The sequence below is a fragment of the Pantherophis guttatus genome, chromosome 3 (genome assembly GCF_059756535.1).
Source record: "Pantherophis guttatus breed Tessera chromosome 3, ASM5975653v1, whole genome shotgun sequence".
NCBI classification, from domain to species: Eukaryota; Metazoa; Chordata; class Lepidosauria; order Squamata; family Colubridae; genus Pantherophis; species Pantherophis guttatus.
In genome coordinates, this window is record NC_142065.1 from 100,528,058 (window position 1) to 100,553,353 (window position 25,296).

General features: G+C 35.5%; 1 protein-coding gene across 3 annotated transcripts in view; it reads right to left on the reverse strand.

Annotated features, from left to right (window-relative positions):
• Window positions 1-25,296, reverse strand: part of HMCN1 (hemicentin 1) — a 226,242-nt gene that overhangs the window by 163,836 nt on the left and 37,110 nt on the right. For all 3 annotated transcript variants that reach the window (XM_034409613.2, XM_034409614.2, XM_034409612.2), the window contains exons 5-9: window positions 11,229-11,400; window positions 9,166-9,272; window positions 2,328-2,448; window positions 777-1,040; window positions 155-299 (exon numbers count right to left, since the gene is read on the reverse strand). In XM_034409613.2, the coding sequence (XP_034265504.2) occupies window positions 155-299; window positions 777-1,040; window positions 2,328-2,448; window positions 9,166-9,272; window positions 11,229-11,400 (809 nt within the window). The remainder of the gene's footprint in view (window positions 1-154; window positions 300-776; window positions 1,041-2,327; window positions 2,449-9,165; window positions 9,273-11,228; window positions 11,401-25,296) is intronic.

A 25,296-nucleotide genomic window follows, 5' to 3' on the forward strand; every position in this document is an offset into this window, starting at 1 on the left:
TTTCTTCCTGGATGCCCTTCAGTTCACATTATTCCTAGTCCAGCTATTCTTCACAATAAGAGCACCAAAGTTTCACCCTAATTTTACCCTTGCATAATGAAGGCAACTGTGTCTTCTATTATCTCTTCAATTAAATTTAGGAAAAATTACTTACTTGGAAAAATGATCCATTCCCAGTTTAATTCCATTTCTTCTAAAGTGAACAGTAAAAGGTATGAGACTGGCTATGTGACAAGAAATATGACTTGGCTGCAAATAATATCCTGGGGTTTTCTTGGGCATGCTGACTTTTGGGGCATCTAATGAAAAAAATGTCAAAGTGGTTATTTTTATAAAGGCTTGTCTTGTAAATGTAAATGTAAATGTACATATACATATACATATGCATATACATATACATATACATATACATATACATATACATATACATATACATATACATATACATACATAGTCTATATCTATATTTCTATCATCTATCATCCATCTATGTCTGTCCATCTGTATATTATCTATCTATCTATCTATCTATCTATCATTATCATCTACCATCTATCAATCTATTTATCATTATCCATTTATCATCTATATCTATCATCTATCTATCATCTATCTACCATCTATCAATCTATCATCCATCATCATCTATCTATCTATCTATCTATCTATCTATCTATCTATCTATCTATCTATCTATCTATCTATCATCTTCCTGTAAAGTTAAAGATTAAGATAAATGCAAATGCAACTAAAGAACCCCAAATCAGAATAGTTACCAGGAATAATATTAGAAAATGAAACACTTGAAACTCTCTGAAAGAGGTAATCTTCTTTGTCGTAGCCAGTTATTTTAAGGAAGAAGGCTTCATTTGGTGGAATAAATTCAGAGATATTCCAGATTCCATAAGGATTCCTTTCAGGAAAGGGTTTTACAGGAACAGTCTTGAGGGGGTCTCCAGCAATACTTAGCAGTTCTAAACAATCTACTCTAGCTGGAAGATGGATTCCTGTAGTATTGAGCAGAATGAAGGTAGGTATCCCTGTGGACCAAATGCAAATTAAAAATTACAGCAATCATTTCTTTTTCATTTGTCTTAGGCAACATAATCTTCTGTTTTGTCCCTGGAAGAACTTGGTATATTTTAGTTGCTCTAAAACAGAGTGGGAAATCTGGAATCTCTGTCCTACACTTCTATTTTGCCTCACAAAATCCATTCCGACTATATTGCTGAATGTTAGTGGCAGATCTGCTAAAAATCAACCACAATATATTCTGGGTTTTTTTGAGGCAGGAACGACACAAAAAACAGAATAGACTTAAATGAAGTTAAACAAAAGAAAGAATATTCTTAACCACCTTTCTAAAATTTCAATAGGTAAGTACAAGCCCATCAAGCTGCATGTAACAATACTGTCCACTTTGCATTACAAGCCCATCCTTTTAAAGTCCTTATTCCCCCAACACCAAAACATTGACTTTCAGCACTGGAAGTTGACCATTTAGTAAAGGAAATAAAAGACAAATAAAAAGACAGCCATATGGCAAAACATAGCCCTCTTGATTTGGGAGGAAACATGTCCATGCAGTCAACAAAAGTTGACCTTAACTCAAATGTGACTTTACTTTTATATTTCATGAAATACCTTAACCTTCATTCCTATAGTTGAGGGAACTTTCAGAAAGCTCAGTAGTATTATTTAAGATGATTTCTCTAGGAAAAGTCTGTCTGTCTGTCTGTCTGTCTGTCTGTCTGTCTGTCTGTCTATCTATCTATCTATCTATCTATCTATCTATCTATCATCTATCTATCTATCATCATCATCATTTCTGGCTATCCTTTATTTTGCATTCATTTATTATTTTAAAAAATCTAATTTTCCATTTGTTTGGCTAATTTTTATAACATTAAACCATGCTGGGAAATATCATTCCATTATCAGAAGTACACAACTCAGTGTAACTTCAAGGTCTTAGAAAAGACATACTGAAGTCAATATTTGAATTCTAAAGCCACAATATTCAGCTCGACTGAGTTCTAATAAGCATTATTAGAACTATTCACCATTAGTTACAACCAAAGGAAATAGGTAATAGTTATAGACATTTTAAAGCAGAAAAATAATCTACAGCCATTTACAAGATCAAGTCAAGATTGTTCTCAAAATTGAGCCTATTCCATTGCAGAAAATAAAACAAAACATTTATCAGCATATCTATTTGTATGCTTTACTGAATAAGGAAAGTAGGCTTTTCAGTAATAACTTAAATAAGCAACAGTTCTGTAAGGTAAATACCACTCAAATGCAAGCTAAAAATAGCAACTAACCTTGTACTGGTCTGGTAGAAGTCATTTTGAAGTCTAGTGTAGGCTTCCTGGAAAATCCAGCTCTGAAGTCAATATTGCTAAGTCCAGTGATACGAATAGAGTGTCGTCCACTACTTGATGTCTACAAAAATATAGATGAAGCTATTCCAATGTCATAGTATGAAGGTTTGTGTTCCACAAAATGTTATTATAAGTTTAGTTTATAGTTCTAGCATGTAAGGAAATTCCATTGAAACAATATACTTTCTTTTTCTTGAGCATCCCATATTCACTTATTTACAAGCTGTTCACTGCCAACACATACCATATTTAAATCTTAGGACAACTGCAAACTTAGCTGTTAAGGGAGCTTTGGTAGGAAGCTCCTACAGTAGTGGCCAAAATTGTGGAAACCTTTTGGAAAAAGTATATTTTTGAGGTTTGATGGCTAATAACACCACTTTTTTTTAGTAAAATTATATATCAATAGAAAGATAATTTAATCAAGAATGTAATGCAACAAGTTTGTTCAATTATCTATATTCTATGAAAAATTATAACCAAATAACCAGAAAAAGGAAGCACAACTTGCTTAGGTTGATATCAGTTAGCTTTTCTTCATCTGATTGTAGCCAATGAGCATGAGTGTTTAGAGAGCCAAACAGGTGTCATCTTGTTTTGGCAATGAGCCAATTAGATCACAGTAGGATTCAGTTATTGATGTCATGTATTGAAGCTGAGAGGAGGACATTTGTAAGTATGTTATGTGATCGCTATCAAGTTGGTTGGGTTTTTTTGTGTTCTTTCATTTAGTGAGCTTGTAAAACATAATAAAATTAAACTAATGGTGCAAAGAGTTGATTGGTCACTCAGAAAGCAATGTAAAATAGTATTATTAAGTGAACAAGGCTACAGTTATAAAGAAATTAGAAGAAAAATTGGTGGAAACTTAACCAAAGGTAGCATTTTTAAGTTTTTGAAAAAGTATAAGGAGACTCAATCACTACAAAACCACACTGGTAAAGGCAGGAAAAGGTGCACAATAGCAAGTGACAATAGAAGAATTAAGAGACTGTGCTACGTGACAGAAGAAAATCATCTGGGTGTATACAAGATGAAATGGTGCAATGCAATGTGAAGTTGAGTGCAAGGACTGTTCAGCCCAGACTGCAGGAATTTGGCCTAAAATCTGGAATTCCATGAAAAAAGCCACTTTTATCTGTCAAACAAAGTTTGAAAAGCATTACATATTTGATTAAATTTTCTTTCCATTGATATATAATTTTATGGTACTACTCCAAAAAAAAGTAGTGTTATTAGCCATCAAACCTCAAAAATACACTTTTCCCAAGGTTTCCACAATTTTGGCCACTACTGTATATGTGGATTGGATTGGATTGGATCATGCTTAGATACTTATTTTTCTATTGTGGATGTAGTCATTCTTCATGCATCTTTTCATTCGTTTTATTTTTGGTGCTCTTTTATTTTGATGCAATCCAAGTCTCAATCCACATGATGACCCAGCTACTAACACAGATTAGAAGCAGCCTCAAGTGAAGGAAAAGAATAACTGCTAAAAACAGAGAAACTGCAAGCAAATAGTTAACATGCAGTTAAAATTACTAAAATGAATGGAGAATCTACAAACCCCTATATATTCTTCACAGGAAAAAAAATAAATGCTATCAAATTTGAAAGTATACATGGATTCACAGCTACCAAATCTATTTTGTCTAGCAAAAGTGGTATATAGCAAAAATATTAAAAGAAAGATGTTATCCATAAAATTAATGTTTAGACAATCCAGTCAGACAAATCTGTCTGTCTTCATTGGAAAGGCTGCTATTTATTTCTGTTACTTAACCTTTTGCCTCTGTAAAATCATCACACCAAGGGTTTTTTGGCAAAGGCAAGTCCCTGTCAAGATCAATGGATTAGCAAAAATGATTTCTTTCTTTTTTGACTGCCAAAATAACTCCTGCTATCAAGTGATAATTAGCTGCTAAGTGTCAGCTGGGCAAATATGCTAACAACTGATCTCTTTTACAGGTTGACACAATATATGCACGGGCAATTTATAACAGGATTAAAGTACTTAAGCAACTTTCTTTTTTTAAATCAGGGCATGCCATTTAATTACCAACAAACCAAAAGGAAAATAAAGTTGTATTTAGTAGTGAAAACAGTTCAGGATAAAGAAACGGAATGCTTGTTTCTTCGTGGCCAAGGGAACTGTTGAAATTGTCATTCTCAAATTCTAAGCCAGCTGCCAGTTTTGAGAAGGGACATCATTCTGGCAACTGCAAATTGCAAATTGTTCACTAAGGCCAGCCAGAATCTTTGGGCTAGTAATCCTGGCAAACAGATCGTGCAAAGCCATAATGGGCAGATACATGTAACAGGTTAAGCCAAAACTAAACAAACGACCGTATGGCTTTGTAATATTTGTGAATCAGTCCACAGACACAGTTCAATTATCTTGGCAAATCTGATTTACTACCCAAAATTTTAGTTGTCAACCTTGTAACAGGAAACCAAATTAATTTGGTAATCTGATTCACAGGGATGAAGGTTAATCCTTTCATAAATGCATTCCTTTCTCTGTAACACAACAGCCTGTAAACATAGAATACCAACTTTCTTTACAAATAGAAGGTTGCTGGTTTGAAACAAGCAGAACCTTTACTTCTCCTAAAATACTCCTCCAACAAACTAATTATGGGCTTTTGGAAGCTGTGGTAATACTTCCATTAGCTAGAAAAACAATGAAACACTGTGTCAGTGGTTTCTTTTTTAATTGAGAAAAAGGAAAAATTGGAAGCTCAGAAAGAAAGAAAAGGGAAAGAAAGAAAGAAAGAAAGAAACAAAGAAAGAAAGAAAGAAAGAAAGAAAGAAAGAAAGAAAAAGGAAGGAAGGAAGGAAGGAAGGAAGGAAGGAAGGAAGGAAGGAAGGAAGGAAGGAAGGAAGGAAGGAAAGAAGGAAGGTGATTTAGTTGTTTTCTTGCAGACATTTCATTACCAAACTAGGTAGCATCATCCGTGCCAGATGAGTAAACAACCAAGCTCAGAGAGCATCAAGGACCCCATACTTCAACCCTGACTACAAATATTCTTTCCTGCCATGTTTTAAGTCAGCAAACATGGCAAGAGTTATAACCACTATGCTTCGTAACAGTCAGGATAAAGATAACTACAAAAGGCATAAAAATAAAACAGGGCAGCAAAAAAAAAAAAACATTTTTAAAGCTACTTGTTGTGTTGCATGTATGTGTACTTTGATTCTTTCACTTTGTTTATATAAATCATTTAATTTTCTCTATGTATGAAAAGAAGGACTAGGAGTGATAGCAGTGTTCCAATATTTGACTGACTGTCACAGAGAAGAGGGGGTCAACCTATTTTCCAAAGCACCTGAAGGCAGGACAAGAAGCAATGGATGGAAACTAATCAAGAGAGAACTAACCTAGAACTAAGGAGAAATTTCCTGGCAGTTAGAACAATTAACCAGTAGAATAACGTGCCTGTAGAAATTATGGGCCCTCTAATACTGGAAGTTTTTAAGAAGAGATTGGACAACCATTTGTCTGAAATGGTGTAGGGTTTCCTGTTTGAGTAAGGGTTGGACTAGAAGACCTCCAAGGTCCCTTCCAAGCCTGTTATTCTGTTATATATATTTCTATTTAGAAGACATCTTACCATCCAAGAAGGAAAGTGATTGGCAGTTACTTTCTTGAGACCAAAAGATGGGAGGGAGTGGAGTTGTCCAAGGGAAGGGTGTGGTAATCTTCTGTTTGGACTTTATACTTTGCAAGGCGTTGACAAAATGTCTAGATACTGACAGAATCAAACCAGCATTAGCACAGGACAGGAATATCCTAAAAGGTAATTGTGGCTATGCCCATGGAGAGAAAATTATAGTCTAAGAATGGTTGCAACAAACTGAATTGTGTTATCTCGTGTGGACAGGAGAGCCTAATTTTCAACCTAATTGTCAACTCTTCAAGATACTCCAAATAAGAAGCCCAGCTGAGAATATTAGCTCTAGCTTTAGTGTAAGTTTACATTAACAGAATCTTGCAAGTCTGAAAGTACATCTTTTCCCCCATCACCTTTACAGTCCAAGAAACTAGAGAGGGTCACTTCTGAGACGGTTGCCATTCCCCCAATCTATCTGCAGGCTCAGCTGCCTCTTATTTGACCATTGCCTCATCTGCAGCAATTCCTCCTGTATCCCAAGGCCATTCCCACATACCGCTACCATTATTCCTGGATGAATCATTTTTTAAAATCTGTTTTTAAATATAGACCTCGCTTAAAGACAGCCCTGCTTAGCCACCATTCAAAGATACAGCAGCATTGCTTTACAACCAGTCCTTGCACTTATGACCATTGTAGCATCCCAGTGGAAACATGTTAGAGATTCAGGCATTCTGCAATCAGCATCATTTGCAACCTTTACAGCAGATACGATCATCATTTGCAAGCTTCACAGTGGAAAAGCCCGCAGCAAAATTGCAAATTGCAGTCATATGTCTTGCTTAACTACCATGGCAGAGGTGAAGTCATATGTCCCTAGCAGTCACATGATGTTTTGCTTAATGACCATGTCACTTAACAACAGAATTACTAGTCGCAATTGTGGTAGTTTAATGAAGAATCTCTCCCTCTTAAATCCCGGGTTTTTGTACACTGCTACTCCCAGCTGCTTCCTGCCTCTTTTTTCTTCTTTAATAAGAGCAAAGTCCCTTTTTTTCATTTGCATCACAGCAAAGAACTGGATCCATACATCAGAACTCTTCACCGATTTCACTGCTAACTCACAGAACATCAAAATTTAATAAAAACATATCTACGTACTGTGCTCGTTGTAGGGGAAGAGCCCTATTAGCCTATGGAAACCAAAAATCAGAAAGAGTGTAGTAGCACCATTTCAGATTCACACATTTTATTAAAAGACAGAAGCTTTTGTGAGTTGATTCCTTTGAATAAACATGTCAGTCTGAAAAGTGTCAGGCTCCTGATCCATCTCCACATCAAGTTGTGACTGTAGTTAACAAATCAAGAACCTTCATTTCAAAAGAGGGCCCAGTTTAGATTTCACTAAATCTAGATTTGACCACTGCTGGGATATATTGCGGTCACAGTTAAAGGGGAAAGTGCAGGTAATGGTGGGTAAGACATATTGTATAGTCCACTAACAATTGCGGTGTTGGAGAAGACTCTTGAGAATCCTTTGGAAGTCCATCCTAAAGGAAATCAATCTTGACTGTTCTTTAGAACAGTCTAAATACTAAAGCAGGAACTCAAATACTTTGGTCACCAAATGAGAAGGACTCATTGGAAAAGACCTTGATGTTGGGAAAAACTGAATGCAAAAGGAGTAGGAGACGGCAGAGGGTGAGATGGTTAGTGCCATTGATGTAATGAACATAAATTTGAGCAAATTCCAAAGACAGTGGAGGACAGGGGCCCCTGGCATGCTGTGGTCCATGTAGTTGCAAAAAGTATAACACAATTTAGCAACTGAACAACAACAACAATAGTCCACTAACACATTTAGCTCCAATGAGTGGATAAAATGAGTACCACCAATGTAGCCGCTCTTTAAGTTGTATTTGTATTACTTTGGGTAAATCCAATTTATAAATTTCTTAAATTCACTCAATATTCTCCAGATACACATTTTATTATCCTGTGGAATTGACTATGTTTTTAAGGGGTGTTTTCCATTTTGAGAGCAATGTATGTAGAGACGGAGAGGCGTAGCTCAGCAACATTGCCATTTATATATAATTACAGTGTACAAACATTGGCTTGGGAAGCCAAGTATTTTAACAAAAAAAGACAGCAGTGAAGTGTGGAATAAGTTTGTCATGCCTGCACTACACTTTTGGATTATCAACACCAACTGCAATTATCCTCTGGAGGAGACTGTGTACTGACAGCAGCGCAAATACCTCATTTGTAAAACATACATTAGTGGTATGTTCAATGCACATATTTTGGACATTTATTTCACTTCATTGGTTGGTGACAGACCACATGTATGTTTTACTTTGTCCAAAGAAACCAAAAAGGCATGGAATCAAGAAGAAATATGAAAAGCATGGAATCAAAATTCCTTCGTTTGCTTAAGATGAATATCTTAATCTTCTTGCCAAATGCAAACATTAATTTGATTATTTATTGTTTATGCCAGGAGTGAAATCCAGCAGGTTCTGACAGGTTCTGGAGAACCGGTAGCGGAAATTTTGAGTAGTTCGGAGAACTGGCAAATACCACCTCTGGCTGGCCCCAGAGTGGGGTGGGAATGGAGATTTTGCAATATCCTTCCCCCAGGAGTGGGGAGGGAATGGGGATTTTGCAGTATCCTTCCCCTGCCACACCCACCAAGCGATGCCCACCAAGCCACACCATGCCCACCAAGCCACATCCACAGAACCAGTAGTAAAAAAAATTGGATTTCACCACTGGTTTATGCCCTTGGCGTACTGAAAGCAAGTAAACTGTGAAGTACCCACCACTTTTCAGAGCCATGATATCTTGCTTTTAACCCTATCAGGCCATGAAAATCAAGATAAAACTGGAGTTTACTGAAGACACTTATCAAGATAGCCACCATTTGCAACAGAGCAATGGATGGATTTAAATATCAATTCTGTAAAACCATCTATGTTTAGCATTAAGCCTGAAAATACTACAAACAAATCCTTTACCTTGAGTAACAGGGGAATACAAATTTTTTATTTTATTTTATATATTTTTTATTTAATAAAACAAAACTTTTTGACATACATTTTCTATAAAACTCCAGGTAGTGGAAAATAAACTGCATGAAATAAATTTCATTAAGATACCTGAATAGTCCATGTTCCTGGTACTGGATCTTTTATGTTTACTACTTTAGCAGAATTTTCAATATTTAGTAATTCATTCAAGCCAGATCCTTTCTTTACAAGTTTACCTACAGCGCAGGCAAAAAATGAGTATTTTTATTAGTTATTTCAGTAATTCTCACATCTGGACTATGTTCTATGCAGCAGGAAATAATTTTGTCTTTCTGCAACTTTACCACAAACAGTGTTATGTTACAAACATATATATTCCATTTGAATCATGCATTCATTCATATATGGAGTGAATTTAACTGGCATTAAGTTAAATTGCTTTAATAAGGGTGTTCGCAGAAAACAGTGGGTTTGTAGAGATTTGTCTATGGCTAAGTCTGTATTTTAATCAAGTGAGTCAGTGCTAGATTGGATTAAAGTCTGCAAGCAGAAACAGATTTAAATTTAATCATGATAAATTAGTGGTATAATCAATGGGCTAATCCCAGGATAAGCAATAAGGAAAACAGCAGTCCCCAACTTTTTTGGAACCAAGGACCAGTTTCATGGAAGATAATTTTTCCACAGACTGGGAGGAGATTTTTTTCAGTTTTGCTCACTCAACCATCATTCACCTCCAGTTATGCAGTCTGGTTCGTAACAGGCCGGGGGTTGGGGATCGTAGGAAAACCATCTACGTTAGATAGATTGTGATCCTTTGAAAAGGGAAATTTGTAAATTGAGAATAGTTCAGGTTCAATTTCTCACTGGACGATTAGTCTACTTTCAGCTCTGGTTGGTTTGCCTTCTGTAGCACTCACTTAACTGTCCCAGATTTACTACAGTTAATGGAGGGATTCAGCCAGTTCGCACCACTTTGGGAGAACCGGTTGTTAACTTTCTGAGCAGTTTGGCGAACTGGTTGTTGGAAGAAATCATTAGGATAGAGAACCGGTTGTTAAATTACTTGAATCCCACCACTGACCATAGTGATCCATTTCTCAGTAATTTCATATCTAATTTCATATCTAAAAAGATTCTTCATTGGGCTATCCTTGGAGATTTCACAAAGACTTCAACTGGTGCAGAATGCTGACTACTCTGTTACTGATTATGTTTGATTGCTGAATCATTACTGTTCTCAGTTTCTTCATTAGCTACCTGTTTCCTATTTTGAGATATATTTGATAACATGTAAGATCCTAAATGACTTGAAGTGCAGATACTTTTTGGAATATCTCTTCCATTATGTAAGATCTCGGATATATATGTGTTTTTCTGAAGGCTAACCTCTTTTTTTCATCATTTAGACTACCAGCAGTCATTCCTCAGTTATCCATATATTTATAGGTAATGCAATTTGCTGACGTTATTATTTGCCAGCAGATTGTCAAATGCAGGAAATGTATACTCTATATGGGCAATGAAAAGAAAACTCAATGGGTACATAGTGTGGTATTCTTTTACTGGTGTTAGCTTTGTTCATGGGTTGCAGGAGAAGTGAATCTATTGCTGTTGTTTTCCTGCTAACCAAAATTCTGGAACTAAATTGAAATATAAAAATCATTCCCCTGGTCAATATTTATATGAATTGGGTAGACAGTAGCACTCAGTATAAATACCACTAAAATCAATTTTGTGATCTTCAGATGGAAAATGAGATAGCAAGTCATAAATCTTCTTCTGAGATTCCAATGTTACCTATTGTAGAAAACTCAAAATGCCTAAAACATGTCTAAGTCATATTTAAACCATTGGGAATGCTTGCCTACCTTACTGTCATTTCTACTTTTGAATACCCTTGATCTCCCTTCTAATTTATTAATTTTGGATTTGCCATTCTGGTATCCTACTGTTAATGTTCTTATGCTTTAATCTCAGGGACTTTTTTTTAAGTAGGAGAGGTATATTTACAAAAAAAAAATAGCACATCCCATAATATACTTCAAGAAGTTGAGTTAGAGTCATCCAATGGTAGAGGGCAATCATATCTACTCCATAAATTTGTAATGCTTGCATAACAAACCCAGGAAGGTACTGAAAGTAAGTCATACCTGGCTTTGCTCATAAAAAGAAATAGACTAATAGCTCACCCAAAGGGTTATGAATTTCAATTTCTGGAGAAGGACCACTTAGTGACACTGTAACTTCTTTCAGACTAGGATCAAAAGGGATCTGCCAAAAGCTTCTTCCTGAAGTTAAATGGTCTGTAGACAATAGATGAATTTTGGAAGCTTGCACTGCTTCTTCTACCCATTTCAGTACCTGGAAAAATAAATAGATCCAGAACTTATTCCATAATCAAATATATTAGATGCATGCCAAATAATGGTTCTTTTGTACCATGAATGAACTCTTCAACAATCATCCAACAGCTAGCTTCAACATACATGCCCACGGGTCAAAAAAGAGCCAGTGTAGTATAAGAAAATAAGACCAGTGAGATCCAGATTTAAGTCCATCAAAGATTTTTCTGTGTTTTTAACATTTAAGTAAACACAGTTATCTTGCATAAAGGCTATCATTATGAAATAATAGAGAGACACCATCTTCGGATTTTGTTTACAAAATGTATCTTACAGTTCTGAAAAATGGCAGGGCTATTTTAAAGTCTTGCAGATATGTATTACATTGGCACTGTTGTGCTTGCAGTGTATGTTGTAGGAGTGTTCACAGAGTGTGATTTTATAAAAAGTCAAAACAGTGGTTGCAATGGTGTGATCAAAATTCTGACTGCTTTTTTTTTAAACGTACTCTGTGAATACCCTAGCACTCTGCATTGTTTTATTAGATATATGTTGTAAAAGTAGGATGCTAGAAACTGAGTTGGTATGTCCTACAAAATAATTCAATGTTTCTATTTTCCATGGTGTACATTCCATGGTGTGTGTGTGTGTGTGTGTGTCTGTGTCTGTGTGTGTGTGTGTGTGTGTCAGAGAGAGAGAGAGAGAGAGAGAGAGAGAGAGAGGGAGGGAGGGAGGGAGAGAGAGAGAGAGAGAGAGAGAGAGAGCGCGCAAGAGATTGACTATAGTAACAATAAAATTTACTAAAAACTAAGGTGAGCTTCTGTGTGTTTCATAAAGAGCAGAGCCTAGAGGTGAATTGAAAGTTCTAATAAATGACATTACATATTTGAAGAAAGCCAAGAAAATATTCATGCATTCATGCATTCAACACTCAATCAATCAATCAATTTCTCTCTCCAATAAGGCAGTGCAAGTCTTCTTTTTTTTTTCAATTAACCATGTAAACAAGTGTAAATCTTCTTCTTCTTGTGCCATATCCATCATCGGATGTTCGCGATCATGTTGGCAATCCTATTTTTGTCAACAGCCACATGAAAAAGTGCTGCTGAGTTTTGTCCAAACCAGTCCCTTGGGTTTTGAAGCCATGATGTTCTTCTTCTGCCTGGACCTCGTTTGCCTTCAATCTTTCCTTGGAGGATTAAGTGAAGGATGCTGTATTTTTCTGGGTGTCACATCACATGTCCAAAATATTCTAACTTTTGCTTTTTAATGGCTTTGATTATTTCCCTTTGCTTTCCTAGGTGGCTTATCACCTCCTCATTTGTGATTTTATTAACCCAGCTTATACGTAACAGTTGTCTGTATATCCACATTTCAAATGCTTCTAGTGTAAATCTACATTTCTAAAACCTTGGTATAACCTTTTTTTAACCCTTCTTTAACATAAAAACCTGAGGTTTCAAGCAGAAATCACAGACATACAAAATACATGGGGTAAGAGGTGATTTACACCTGAAAGAAATTTCAGAAACTGGTGTGTGTATATCTGAAACTAACAGAATCTGTCCAGGAAAACTCAATACTTCCAAACCTGCTAGAAGCTATTAAAAGAGGAAACATTATAATCAATCGTACCATCCATCCAAGTTTACTTTGCCACTTTAAGATCCAAAGCAAAGGAATTGCAACCAGAATCAATACTAGTGCCACTCATTTTAATTCAAGCTAAAATTCCAGGCAATGCGAAACATGGATTCTTGCATAAGTCACATTAACTGATCAGATTCCAGAAATCTGATGCCATTGCTAGTGAACAGTGAATTCCTTCCATCAGCGGTTGCTGCTCTTAAAAATGACAAATAAGCTCGTCATGAAATGGAGCTTTCTCATTAAGTTTCTATCACTGTTTGTTTTGTTACAAAAAAGGCATTAGGAAAAGCATAATAGGCTGAAAAAAAGAGTGGAAGGGGCAATTCTTCACTCTTGGAAATGCAGAAAGCATTTGTATGATGTTCAGTCTGCAATGAGACAGAGAATGAGGTAATATGGAGCTGGAGAAGGGAATTTTAATGAAAAACAAGACAGAAAGCCTAAAATCTAAGTGGTCTGTGGTCAATTATTGCTTAGACAAATATGCAATACAAAATTATGACATTTGAATGTAATTTGACATATGCTTTCAATTTAAAACCCTGCGACAAGTTTTGCAGATTCCCTCCACTTTCATAAATAGACTACATTTACAGTATATTTAATATACAGAATTAAAGAGTGCAGGGCAGAAATAAGAACGTATTATATCAGCAACACAAGAGAACACATTTCATCCGACAAATTTGAGGATTTTTATACGCAGTTGTAAATCAGTTAACATCAGCAGCAATGAATCAAGAAACAATGATAACTGCTGCTTGCTTTTTCTATTTTCTATTTTAATGGAAAAGATTTTACTTTTATTCCTAAATCCAAAGGACCAGGACACACAACAAAATTATGTGTCTCAAATTTAGAACCCTTCTTGATAGTCTAACCTGCTTTTGAATCCTTGCATAGTATAAATACTTTTTCAAATGAATCCCATGAGCACAGCTTTCTTATGTTATTCTCTTCCTCTTGATTGAGAATAATGCTTATACAACAAGGCAAACTAACACAGCTGGAATATGTTTTTTGAAGAAAAAAACCTATTTTAATAGTAATAATAATGATAGCAACACTTAAAATGATCCAAATAAATATGAGTAATATTGTCTGAAATACAGTCTAAAAATATCCAAGTAGCAATAAGCACAGTTTTTAATAATATTTTAATATCATCTTATTTTAATCTTTTAATTATTTTTCATTTGTTTGTATAATTTATAAGCTACCCAGAGTCACCTTGTTGGGGAGATGGGTGGCATAAATGTTTATTAAATAAATAAATAAGTAGTTGGACAGGGAGCTGAAGAGACACGTAAAGAAAGGGGATTGTCATATATATATATATATATATATATATATATATATATATGTGTGTGTGTGTGTGTGTGTGTGTGTGTGTGTGTGTGTGTGTATGTATATATATCTTTTATTGTTTTGCTTTTCAAACTTTGCTTGTATATTTTATTTAACCCATTAAAAAAGAAGACAGGTTAAATATCCCTTAATTTTTCCAATTGATTTTAAATCATGTTCTTTTCAACTATTATTTTAGAAAAGGCTTTACAGTATTGCATTTAAGATGCAATCAAACAATATTTTATTTAAATATATTGTTTTATTTTGATGGGAAGCCATCCTAAACTTGCATTCAGTTTTGGCATATTTAATTAAGTCATCAAAAGTATGAAGGCAGATGTTGGAAGAAAATCCTGGGTTTGAATTTAGATCTTTCCCCATAGAACATACAAGACAAGTTGCTTGAAGCAGAGGCAGAGTTGATTTCAACAGGGTAATGTGCAATCGAAAGGTAGGCTACAAGCTAAGAATAGAATAAACAATGTCGACTGGCGACACCCAGGGGGAAAGCCTTCTCTGTGAGGGTACCTGCCCTCTGGAATGAATTGCCCCCAGAGATTCGCATGATCCCCGACCTATGTACCTTTTGCCGTGCCCTTAATATTCTATTGTTTCAACAGGCTGGGCTGGTTTAGAAAATGAATTTTAATTGGTGTTTGTAGTTTTTTAATATAAGGGCCAAATTTTTAATATATTTTAAACTGTTTTTAAATTTTATGGGTATATGTTGTTTTATTATGGCTGTACACCGCCCTGAGTCCTTCGGGAGAAGGGCGGTATAAAAATTTAAATAAATAAAATAAATAAGAATAGAATAGAATAGAATAGAATAGAATAGAATAGAATAGAATAGAATAGAATAGAATAGAATAGAATAGAATAGAATAGAATAGAATTCTTTACTGGCTAAGTGTGATTGGACACACAAGGAATTTGTTTTAGGTATATATGCTCTCAGTGAACATAAGAAAAATAAAATACGTTCATCAAGAATAAAAAGATACAACACTTAGTGATAGTCAAGGTTACTAATAAGCTATCAAATCGTACTAGGAAACAAAAACAATATAAATTGGAAGATACAAGCAACATGGTTATAGTAATAAGTGGGAAGAGATAGATACTAGTAAGGAAGAGAAGAATAATAGTAATACAGTCGTAGTAAATTATTTGACAGTGTTGTGGGAATTAGTTGTTAAGCAGAGTGATGGCATTCGGGAAAAAACTGTCCTTGTGTCTAGTTGTTCTGGTGTGCAGTGCCCTATAGCATTGTTTTGAGGGTAGAAGTTGAAACAATTTATGTCCAGGATGTGAGAGTGAACACTGAGAGTAGTAATATTTATAATAAAAATGGGCTTTGATTGTGAGGTATGTTACATGTGTAAACTGAGGTATGTGAAATCTGGAAATTTGTTTCTCACCCTGTAGGGTCTGTTGATCTTAGATATGTAAATCTCTTCTTTGATGTGGAATTTTATGAGAGGTCTGGTGTTGGGATTTTAAATGAGAGGTATGGTGTGAGAAAACAAGATTTAGGAGATTTCCACATCTTTCGGAGGATCTTGCATCCTGATGGATATGCCAGTATCGCCTGGCTGCAGTTTGTTCAATTTCAGCTTACTGTGCATAGGATGAAAAGGTTCCAAGCACTTTTTTTTTATAACCTTGCAAATGGGTATAGAGAGCTTTTGCCTGCACTATGGATGAAAGGGGAGCGTTGATGTGTGGCTTGGCTGATGGGGGATCATATCATGGATCTTTTCAATGAGTTCCTCCTCAACTCAATGAAAACTGACTTGTGTAAATCCTTTTTTCCCACTCTCTTCCACAAAGAATATTCATCCATTCACACACAGGCTAAAGCAATCTAATCTTCCAATCAACTTGCATCTGCTATTTATACTGGAGGCTTTCTGCTTCGGGAGCAAACAAGCCATTCCAGTTTATTGGCTGCAAGAGAGGGATTTGAGCTGATTTATTACTTTCCTACTTCAGGCAGGAGTAGTCTAAAATGTTCCATGGTCAGCCCCAGGTTGCAATGGAAATGTTTGATCATTGCCCACCAAGCCACACCCACAGAACCGGTAGTAAAAAAAATTGGATTTCACCACTGGGCAAATGTGTAGATTTTCCATGCATATAATATTTGGCAAGTTGACATCCATGTTTCCAAAATCTAAGAAATCTATGGCAATGAGCAGGCTCAAAAGATTTTCATGCATGAACCAGTTTGGAAGTTTTAGAGTTATAATAATATAAGAGTGCCTACATTTATAGCACTGTGAAAACTAGCATAGTTTAAAAAATATAAAGAGAACTTGGAAACATTCACAACTTCATTGACATGTGTATTGTACAGATTTGGGATCAAACAGGCTGCTCATCTAAAAAAGATGTAGGACACCATACCAACTCTTTATTGAGTGAGATAATTCTCCCAAATCAGCCATAATGCTAGAGAAAAGCACAGGAAAGAATTAAACATTTGTACAACCTAAATGTTTTAAGAAAAATATCTCTCTTTAGCCTTTTCTTTTTGTCCTTCAGCTATAAAATTACTGCTTATTAAAAGTTTAGATGTCTATTTTTATTTTTTTTTTGACTAAAGCTCAGTTGCTTTAAAAAAAAATTGGCTACAGCCAGGGCTGTCAATATTATATATGGTACAAGTGTGGTATTGCCAAAGCTACTACTGTTATTTTTGCAGTTCAATTCAGAATAGATCAAGACACTGTACAACAGTCTCTTCAAGAACATTTCCAAAATCAAGCAACCTGAATAATTCAGCATTTCTGCTCTTAAAGATTACACCAGTGGTGGGATTCAGCCAGTTCGGGCTGGTTCAAGCGAACCAGTAGTTAAATTGCTGGCTGGCCCCACCCCTCCCCTTCCACACCCCATTTTGGCTCCAAGGTAAGTGCAGGGATGCCTTCTAGGCCCAAAACAGGGCACGGGGGATGCAGCACATCCCCCCGTGGCTAGTTTTCACTCCCAGGAGGCTGCAGGAAGGCCTCCTAGGTCCAAAATGGGACACGGGGGCAGTGTGCCCCACCCCGTGGCCCAGTTTTGCTCCCAGGGGGTGCAGGAGGCTGAGTGCTGCCTGTCACACCCCCTGGCCACACGCACCACCCAGCCGGTCTTTAGGTCAGAGAACCGGTTGTTAAATTATTTGAATCCCATCACTGTCCACAAAGTAATGTTGTCTACAGCCAGGTGAAGTTTTGCTGCAACTGCTGGACCTGATAAGCATTCCTCCACCAAGCTGCATCCCACTCTGTGAAAGATAGTGCCTACAAAGGGGGAGCTGGTGTAATAGACTACAGTGACCCAGAGGTTCCCCAAGAAGAAGGGGGATGAGACAAGAGGCAGCATACCCTGAACCGGGATAGGAGACTGAAGAAGAGGATTAGGATAGCCACTAAAATATAACAGGGCATATCCATTAGGGTGAATATTTAGTCTGGCAAGATTCTGTCTACTGTGTGCAACCAAATAAAAACCTGAACTCTGGAGGAATTGTTCTATGTCATTTTTGGGCTAAGCTTAACACTACTTCAAATACCAGAAAGTTACAGAGCAGAAACAAATGTCCTAACAAAAGTGGATCATTTTCAAGTAAATAATCAACAATATTTACATCTAATCTAAATCTAAGAGTGGAGATAAGACTATATGTTTCACAATTCCTCAAACTCTGGCAGAATAACCCATAGAGGACAGGAAAAAACATTATCCTTAACTGACATATATTTCAGGAAAAGTTCATCCATGTTTAAGTGTCACTGATTTCATCACTGCTAAGAATCGTCTCAACTCAACTCTTTAAACAAAAAGCATTTACAAGTGCTTGGAGTACACCTAATATTCACTTTTTAGCAAAGTTGAAAGATTAAACACCCCATTTTGGTATGATTCTTCTCCCCCATATATCTTCTCTCCCATTCTAATACTCATATCTCTCAGCAAAAGAATAAGACAAAACCGGTCTTCTGAAATCATTGTATTAGTGTGCTTGTGAATATTTATCTATAATATAACCAAAATATGTTACATTTTTAAAATAGTAAACCAGACTCAGGAATCCTTTTGACAAATGAAGAAATGGCACTGCTTTGTGCTGAATTTTAAAAAAATAACCTATCTCACAACTTTCTGCTTTTGACTGATATTGGTCTCCAAAGTTCCAGGCTTAAGAACGTCAAGATATAAAGATATAACTAAATAAACAGCAATCTATATAATTATATTTCATATCAAGGCATGCTCCCTGCCACTGAGTTACACTATGCACAATATCCTTGAGGTTCCTCTGCTATTTATTTTCACAGTGCCTGAACTTTGCCAGATTAAACAGTCTCTCAAAATCTATCACCACTGCAAATCCAAAATCAACAAAATCAAGTACAGCCTTAAACCCTAATGCATTTGTGGGGGTAGGATATCCTAAAGAAAGCCAGAAGCTAATATATTTTCCAAATTGTCAAAATGAGGTAAGGGGGGGAAGTATGTGATAGGTTTAAGTAATTGCTCTGCCTACATCTGAAAGATCCCTTAAAAACTGTGGTTCCTGGTGATAAGACCTTGTTAAAACCAACTAAGACTTCTTGTGATTTACATATGGTTTTAGCAAAATGATGCAACACTCTTCCTTGGAGACTGATTTATCAAACTGAACTGGGTTCTTTTGGGGGGGGAGACTTTTATGGAAAGGACTTGTCTTCCCCTTCTAAGGAATATGCTCACTCATTAGTCTGTAGGGCACAGGTGGAGAATTTATTTTGTCTTGAAGTCCAAATTGGCTGTAAGCAGGCATGTTGAAGCTACTTCTGACTGCATCTGAAGTTCCCACCACATAATTCTCTATTTATGCATGCAGATTTAATTTACACATATTCAGTCCACAGACTAAAGTTTCCCACCTGCAGTGCAGCATAAAGGCAAAAAGCTACAGCTTTTCAAGTCAAATAAAGAGAGCGCTAATCTGGGAGTTATAGATGCAATTTAAGGTTGAAGACCCCACTAAAAACCTAATGATGAATCTTTTATTGTCCTTGATTGATATATCAATCAAGGACAAGGATTGGTATTTATGAACATATTCAAATAAATCATATGCTTCCAATGTTGTCATTGAAAGCAAATAAAAAATCAGGATAAACATAGGTAACCATTCCTAGAAGACTAGATCATCTATGTGTAAGAAAAATGAAATGTGAACTTCAGTTTCACAATTCTAACATATCTACAGGCCATCAGGTTAAGGAATATTGCTCCTGAGAGCATTTTTACATGACTGGCTATGAATACAGTTTGTTTGTTCTGGAAGAAAGTGTTTGACAGAATCAGTTGATTTATATTCAAATCTCAGCTGAAAAAGATTAGTTGCAGAACCTAGAACCCTCCCAATCTGTTCTTGACTAATCTAAAAAGACCCAGATTTGAGATTATTAGTCTATTACAGGGATGAGTAACATGGAACTTAATGAATTTCTTGTACTAGAGATAAAACAGGTTTGTTGTACAGTTTTTGTGGTCGGGTACACCAAACTTCGGGGAATTAAAACTCAGGTATTTTCCAGGTTTTCTGTGGACATTTCACTCCATGTCTTTGCAAGGCTTCTTCAATAGCTCAGAAAGGAGGGTTCCCTTGTAGTATTTCTGGTCTGGATCTGATGTGAATTCAGGTGGTGTTGGTTGATGATTGGATGTTTCCTATGAAGTGTTGATAAAATGGTTCTTCAATGTGCTTTACCTCCATTTTTTTATTGGTCCTCTTTGTGTATTTTTTTGGATTGGGTACTAGATTGACTGGGTAATAGATAGTATCTATCTCAATGGATCTCTTAATGGCATTTTTATTTAAGGCTTATCTACAGCCAGTACACCCAAATATTAAATTCAATTGCATTAAATATTAAAATTATCAATATTAACATATCTCAAATGAGAGCATATGCCTAAGATTCAGACAGCATCCTCATCCACCATTAAAATCCCTCCAGAAAAGCATCATCTTGATATGCTTCTAGAGAGCAATACCAATATCTAATTTCCAACAAGAGGCTAAACCAGGGCCATAAACATTACCTCCTAACTTCCTCTCCCCAAGCTTTTGTACCAGTTACAGGAGTTAGACTCTACATTCCTCAAGACCCTGCATTCCCAAAGCAGATTCATGAATATAAATATACTTTGTGCGGAGAGCTAGGAAAACATAAGTTTTGTGCTAATAAAACTCAGGAAGCCTACCGTCTACATGGGTTATTTCCAAAATTTAAATCATGATTCTCTTTTTTCCCATTTTTGAGGGAATTGCCATATGGCTGCTCCTTACCTGGTCTTGGAGATTTCTGCTATCTATCCCTTCTTTACAAAATGACTTTTTGGGGGCAAATATCAGAAATTCCTACCTCACTAATTCAAATTTTATAGTGGTAATGGGTGCTACAACTCTTACCTGTAAGGTAAAAAATAAGCCACAGATCCTGATTTATACTTAACATTAGAAATCAAGATTTCTTTAATCGTTCTAACCTGCAGAAGAAACCGAACACACCCAATCAAGCAGCTTCCAGATAATTTGAGATGTCCTTGATGTGTCTTGAGCTTCCTTGTTTTCTTGCAGATGTATCATTACCTAAACTAAATAATATCAGTGCTAGTAAGGAGTGAGGTTTGCTCTGTCTATTCTAGTGGCTTGCCTTGTCGTTGTTGATGGGGGTGGTCTTGAACTTTCTTTGGTTGGTCTGCTTTACTGTCAGCTTGTTTTGCAGTTTCTTGATTAGGGTATTGTTTACTTCTTGATTGTTGGTCTGATGTTACTCTTGGAGTTAATCTATGCTCATCTGGGTGCTGATTGCTGATAGGGGGTTGTTTTGGTCTTTTTGTTCCCCTTTTGGCTCATTGATGGTCTCTTTTGCATAGTATGTAGATATTGTTTATGTCTATGAGTCTACTGATGGCTAATTTGTCAGAGTGCCAGGCTTCTAAAAATTCCTTAGTGATTTCGGACTTGGCTTGGTCTAGGATGGTCACAGTTTCCCAGTTGAAATTATGGTTAAATCTGTCCATATGTTGTGAAATTACAGAGTTTTCACCATGTCTTCTGATAATATTCCAAATATATTCATAATACCAATTCCCCACTTATGCATATTGATATCCTTCCTGTTAAAAGACAAGCTATATACATTCGTGGTTGAGATTTATTTAACAACAATTTGTTGTTACAGACATTACACTTTCATATATACTGATACAGAATATATACTAGTGATATATACTACTCTATAACCAGAAAAGCCAATGGCTATGCACAATAACCCGATCAAGCTGTCCTAGAATGTATGCATGGAACAATAACACTGTCAAAACTCTGACTACACAGACTAAAATTCCAAACACTTTGGAAAAAAAATATATTTACATTTTTTTTAAGAATACCACAGACAGCTGATGGAATATTGTATACACAGGAGAATGTTTACAGTTATGGCAAATGGTTCAAATTATCCAAATTAAGAACATGTGTCTTTTTGATTCTGCAGATTCAATAATGAGTGCTTGCAAAATGGCTATTGTCTATACCCATGTGGAACCTGAAAATACTCAAAAGAGATACAAAATTATTGTATTTTTTAACACACTTTTACTATGTTTTGTTAGATATTTGAATATATCTACAAATCTGTAGTGAAACTTTGCTTAGTTGCAAATGCAATTATTTGCAGATTATTGCAGAATAAGCAGATCCATAGAACTCATTCAATCATTCCCAAATTATAGTCCTAAAAATTAGGCTGGGCTTTAAAAGAAACATTTGTACACCTCAACTTTAAAAATACAACATAACTTTAGACTAAAAATATTCCCAAGACTCTTCAATATGCATCTATTGAAAAGGTTCACCTCTGTTCTGATCTTGCCACATTTTGATCTTTTTTTTCTTTTTTTTTTTCTCATTTTATTTTTCATTCCTTCTTTACCTTGAGATTGAATATAACCTAGGTTGCTCAATCATACATAATGAATTGACACAACAGAATTATTCATCTTGGAATTGTCTTAATCATTAGAAAATCAGAGTCCAAAATTATAAGCTCACACATACCAGTGTTTCATATGTTACTTACACTACACTACATCATCAGGAAAGATTGAAAATGCAGAGGAAATAGGCATTGCCTATTAAACTTGCAGGTGGTAGCCAAATAATTGTTATTGTGCTACCTACAGTTTTAAAGAAAGCTCGACATGAAATAATCCAATAAAAATTAGTAAAAAGTTTTGACTCTATTTATTTGTATGAAAGGACGGACACTGGTTTTGATTCCACTTAATAATATTTCATTATTTTAATAACTGCAGACTGATTAGTACCGTTTGTCATTGTTGAACATAGTCACTTCTGTATATCTGCATATTCTAAAACTTTATAAAGATTTACTGCTTTTTAAAATATTTAATTCTCATCTGTTCCCAATGCTTCCCTGCCCTACCTATACTAGTATCTCTGACTTTATCTACCAGTATATTTCTTCTTGTTGGATAATTACTCTATTCCAGGAAAATATATACCATAAAATGTTTATTCTTCAAAAAATGCCATTTCTAATTTTGCATTAGGTTTGGCTTCTTTCCATGCAGGAAGTCAGGATCTTAGGCTAAGTGACTTTGTCATGGATTACATGGGTCCAATGACTAATGGTTGACAGCCTCGGGGTCTCAAGTGGAAATTGGCATAAATTAAAATAAAATTAACTCCCAAGATGAATCCAGATGTTGTCAATATTTTCTTCTGTGACCTGCTTTTGTGGCTGGAAAAAGTCAAACATATCAAAGCCAAGGAGTTGGGCTAACTTAAATCCATGTACTGAAAGCATGTGAAAAACTGTTCCTGTATAATCATAACATGAAACTTGCACGCCAGAATAAGATAAGCCAAGCTTGGCATATAAGCAAAAAATATTATTCTATTATAATGGGAAAACAATGCCATTCCAATATTACCATGTTGAGTTGTTGTTGTCTCTCTGCTTATAAGTTGGCTCTCTAACGATATGAGAGACTGCCAATATTATTGTGTGTGCTCAAGGCTAAAATGTTTTTAAAATGTTTTCTATATGTCTGAGAATATGCTTCACTAGGCAAGTATAAATGAATTGCCTGAGGCATAATCTTATGTGGTTACCTGGACTGAGTTCAATTCTATGATGCCCCCAAAAGTGGACAAAATCTGTTAGTTTGTTCACTATCTGTTAGATCATGGTCCCTATTGGGTTGTTAAGGAAGCCCAGGAGATGACCAAGAGATAGGTCCATATACTAGTATTGTATTATTCTCTTTGAGAGAAGGGTTAGTCCCACTGGTCTTGAAGAAAGTGGTGGTCAGCCTACTCAAGAGTGGTGGCACCCACTCTCCTGGAATTCTGGAAAGCTCTTCACACCTGACTCTGCTCCCAAGCTTGAGGTTAACATGGGAGTTTTATGGTGCTATTGTTTTTATATTATTATAATTGGTTGTATAGTCAACCAAGTATTTTGATGAGATTTGGCATTTTTGTCCATGTATTCAGTCCTCTCAAGGACCCGGAGGTCGGCAAATGTTGCTGTTTGATAGGTATTGTCACCAGATGTGAGCTGTTTGAAATAAAGCTTCCTTTTACCGATAACTGATGGTGATTTTGTCAGTGTTGATGGTGCTCAAGTGATGATCCAGACGTTTTGGGGTTGTAGCCAAGACACCTATCACTAATGTACTATCTTTGTTTCCTTTTGCCAAAGTAATTCTATTTGCAAGTCTTTGTATTTTATTATGTTCTCCAGTTTCTCTTCTGTTCTGCTGTCTCCAGTTATTGCTATTATGTCATTGTTATTATTTGCCTTTTGTACTTTTTTCTCCTTATTTCTTTATATTAAAGCGAATATAAATTATTTTAAAAATAAACCCTGTTGATGGGGAGAGCAAGCAAACTGGCTTTGGTTGAAAAAAAGAAAAGTGAGATACAAGAAGATGGGGAAATAGAACTGTTTTTGTTCACCTGCTATAAACAAAGAGCATGCTATTATGGAAAACAGAGTTTCCATGAAGAATTTATTAGTGAAATCATCATATTCTATTTCTCTTTTTCCAATATATTATATTCTTAATAATGTTATTTTTATAAGACAATTGTCATAATTAAACAAAATAGTTCTCCTTATAAATAAGCCTAGATTCTTGAAAAGGATTGCTGTTCTAACAGAGAATCTGGCATTCTGAATAAAATAAAGTCAGGACACAATCACAATATTTTTTGTATATAATTTTTATTGAAACGATTAAACAAGAAGATAAAAAATGACATAAATTAATATAAAGAAAAAGAAAAAAGACATAGCAAAGAAAAGACAAAAACCACAAAAACAGAAAAAAGTTGAAAAAAATAGAAAAACAAAAAAGATATAAAGTGTCATAGTCAGAACATCTAATATTCTGTGGAATTTGTTAATTCCAGCACCGTTAGTTAGATTTGTGTATTTATTAGATTTATATCCCATTTTTATTCAAAAACTCAAAGTGACACACACAGCATACCTTACTGTTTTCCCACACAATAACCTTGAAGTTAAATAAATTAAGTCGAGAAAATGTCATTGGCCCAAAGTCACCCAGTTAGTTGTCATGACTATATCTGGACTCAAATCTGGATCTCCCTTCACATAGTCCTACATCTAACCACTACCCCATACAGAAATAAGAAACTAAGTACTTTTTACATCTTCCATATACCTACCACAGATTCAGGCTTTACTGTCCCAGGAAAAATAAAACCAAATTCTCTAGCAATTAGGGTTTTTTTAAAAAAAGACCAGAAAAACTTAGATTCAAATTTCTCTTCCATCATGAAGAGGCCTTGAGTAATTCTCTAAAAAGC